This window comes from Octodon degus, unplaced genomic scaffold (assembly GCF_000260255.1).
Source record: "Octodon degus isolate 3935 unplaced genomic scaffold, OctDeg1.0 scaffold00006, whole genome shotgun sequence".
Taxonomy (NCBI): Eukaryota; Metazoa; Chordata; class Mammalia; order Rodentia; family Octodontidae; genus Octodon; species Octodon degus.
Window position 1 is genome coordinate 30,279,231 of NW_004524582.1, and position 2,710 is coordinate 30,281,940.

At 58.2% G+C, this 2,710-nt stretch overlaps 1 protein-coding gene across 1 annotated transcript; it reads left to right on the forward strand.

Annotated features, from left to right (window-relative positions):
- The first annotated feature begins 219 nt into the window (after positions 1-219).
- Positions 220-2,421, forward strand: Mrfap1 (Morf4 family associated protein 1). Its single transcript, XM_004624585.2, has 2 exons — positions 220-777; positions 1,488-2,421. The coding sequence occupies exon 1, from the start codon at positions 382-384 to the stop codon at positions 763-765; it is 384 nt and encodes a 127-aa protein (XP_004624642.1). The 5' UTR covers positions 220-381; the 3' UTR covers positions 766-777; positions 1,488-2,421.
- Positions 2,422-2,710: the final 289 nt, after the last annotated feature.

Consider the following 2,710-nt stretch of genomic DNA (forward strand, 5'->3'; position numbering starts at 1 on the left):
AGGGGCTGGCAGCGGACCGCGGCACTGTGAGCCCGAGCCCGGGCGCGGGAGACCGCTCCTGCGTGCCTGCGCGCGTGCGCGCTCCCGCGGCACCGCCCACCGCCCCTTTTGCGCGGGCACACGCCAGCGTCTCGCAGCGCGACCGTAAAGCGAGGCCCAGCCGCGTCGTGAAAACGGCTGCAACGCGCACAGCGCTGCTTGACGCCCGGGACTCCATTTTGTTCGGCGCTTCGCTGCTCGCCAGTCGCTGCCCTCCGCGGCTTCTCCGACGAGAAAAGTTGCGGAAAGAGAGAAAGTGCGCCAGGGCTACCGTGGGGGCTCTGCCGCCGAGCGCGACGAGCGTGCGTTGTGCGTCCCGCAGACGTCGGCAGCGGCGGCGCGATGCGGCCCCTGGACGTGGTGGAGCTGGCGGAGCCCGAGGAGGTGGAGGTGCTGGAGCCCGAGGAGGACTTCGAGCAGTTCCTGCTGCCCGTCATCCACGAGATGCGCGAGGACATCGCGGCGCTGACGCGCGAGCGCGGCCGGGCGCACGCCCGCGAGCGCGGCAAGCTGTGGGAGATGGACAATCTGCTCATCCAGATCAAGACGCAGGTGGAGGCCTCGGAGGAGAGCGCGCTCAACCACCTGCAGAGCGCCGCCGACGGCGCGCAGGCGCGGCCCGGCCCGCGGGGCGACAAGGCGGAGGAGAAGGCGCAGGAGGTGGCGAAGATGGCCGAGATGCTGGTGCAGCTGGTGCGGCGGATAGAGAAGGGCGAGTCGTCGTGAGGGGGGCCCGCGGTGAGCGGCGGGCGGGAGGCCGAGGCGGGAGGGGGCGACGCGCGGGGCGGGGCGGGGGCGGGAGCGGCGCGCGGGGTGTTGCGACACTCCGCCGCGCTGGTGGCTCTCGTGGGCCGTTTGGGAAGCAGCTCGCAACGCAGGCTCCGGAGCTTGATTCCCGTTACAAAAAAAAAAAAAAAAAAAAAAAAAACGGGCGTGTTGGCGCACGCCTATAATCCCTGCACTCAGGAGCCTGGGGCAGGAGGATCGTTGCGAGTTCGAGGCAGGCAGAGACCCTGACTCAAAAAAGCAAGCAAGTTAGCTCGCTCATGTTTGAATTAGGTGCAAGCTTGGTTGTAACCTAAGGGCGCAGCCGGTAGAGTTAATTACACGAGCAGGTCATCCCAGCGCTTGGGAGGCCGAGGCAGGAGGCTCCTTGGAGTTCAAGGCCAGCCTGGACTACGGAATGGGACCTTTTCTCAAAGTAACTAACAGTAGCTGGGGATGTGCTCGCGCCTGAGGTCCTGAGTTCAATTCCTGGTAACCAAACAATAGTAATTAGCCTAAATGTCCCAACTTAGCAAAGCCAGAAGGCCCAGCCTGCCTCGCTGGGGACAGTGAAGACAGCCTTGTCGTGGGGAAAGCCATGCGAGGTTTCTAGTTTTGGGGGTGGGTGGGTTCGCTTCCCCGAAGGAGAGCCCTCTCGCTCACGCATCTCTGTTGTGCCCTAGGTTTCCAGCCAATGGATTCTGGCCAAGTGATGGAGATTGGCTGACGCCTGGAGAAGCTGAAACCAGAGAGCCTTTTGTTTTCCCTTCTTTCTCTGTCTGCACTCTGTCCTCCTTACACTACGTTTCTGCTCTGACCCGTGGTTGATGACCTCAATATAAGTTTTGATCGTTAGATGTTTTTGTTTGGGGAATTAACTTTGTTTCTGAAACACTCACATACAGGAATTAGGGCCTAGATTGTAAGCTCTTGCGGCAGTCACCTTGGTTTCTGGGCTTTGGTTATGCTTTCTAAATTTTTGAGACGCTTTGCTCTTTCTTGTGTGCCCTGATCACTCCTGGCACTTTGGGTCTGTGACGTGAGAGACTCGAGGTCTGCGGCTCTGGAGGTGCAGAGGAGCCGCCTGGGAAGTTGACTGTGCAGCAGCTTCCCCTGGGAGTGCGAGGGGCCTGGTCCCAGAGGACTACTGGACGGGAGGAGGAGGGGTGGCGCTGTCTGTACTGAGGACTTTAATTTCTGTGTGAGACCAAAGGAGGAGAGATGTGTTCTGTTCGCAGCTGAAACTCTGACTGCACCGCATGATGTGACCTGTCTGGTGAGTCTGTGTGGACAGCCTAGCTCAGCCCTGATTCCACGGAGCCCAGCCTAGGGCAAGCGATCCTGATGTGTGTACAAGCTGATGTCGCGGGAGGTTGTGGCGCAAAGCAGAAGCCATTTGCAAAGGCCTTCGCGGACTGCAGGAAGACGTGGAGCAGTCGACCTTGGACCTGGCCTGGTCAGTGAAGAGGCATCTTCCAAGTTCCTGTGTTGTCCAGCTGTTCAGTTTATTTGAGTAGCAGACCTGATGAGTACTTGAGGTCAAACCCTACCATGTTTAAAAAAAAAAAAAAAAAAACTTTAACCATGTTAATAAAAGTATTCATTTGCTTGGAAAAAAGACAAGATCTGGAAAGTTTTTTTTGTTTTGTTTTGTTTTGTTTTTTGCGGAACCGGGGATTGAACTCAGGCCCTTGTGCTTACCAGGGAAGCACTTATTCCACTGAGCCATCTCCCCAGTCCCTGGAAAGTTACTGATAACATGTTGTTTCTTTAAGAAAGGACATTCTGTCCTTGATTGTCCTCTGCTAAACCTTTGGTTGGGGCCTGTGCCAGGACCTCCCTGACGGCTGCTGGGCTTTTAGTAGAGGGAGGGACTGCGTGTGGCCCGGGCCTGCCCTCTGGGAAC

What these genes read in the sequence shown, in the direction of transcription:
- Mrfap1 (XM_004624585.2), top strand. Translation starts at nt 382, where the DNA reads ATGCGGCCCCTGGACGTGGTGGAGCTGGCGGAGCCCGAGGAGGTGGAG.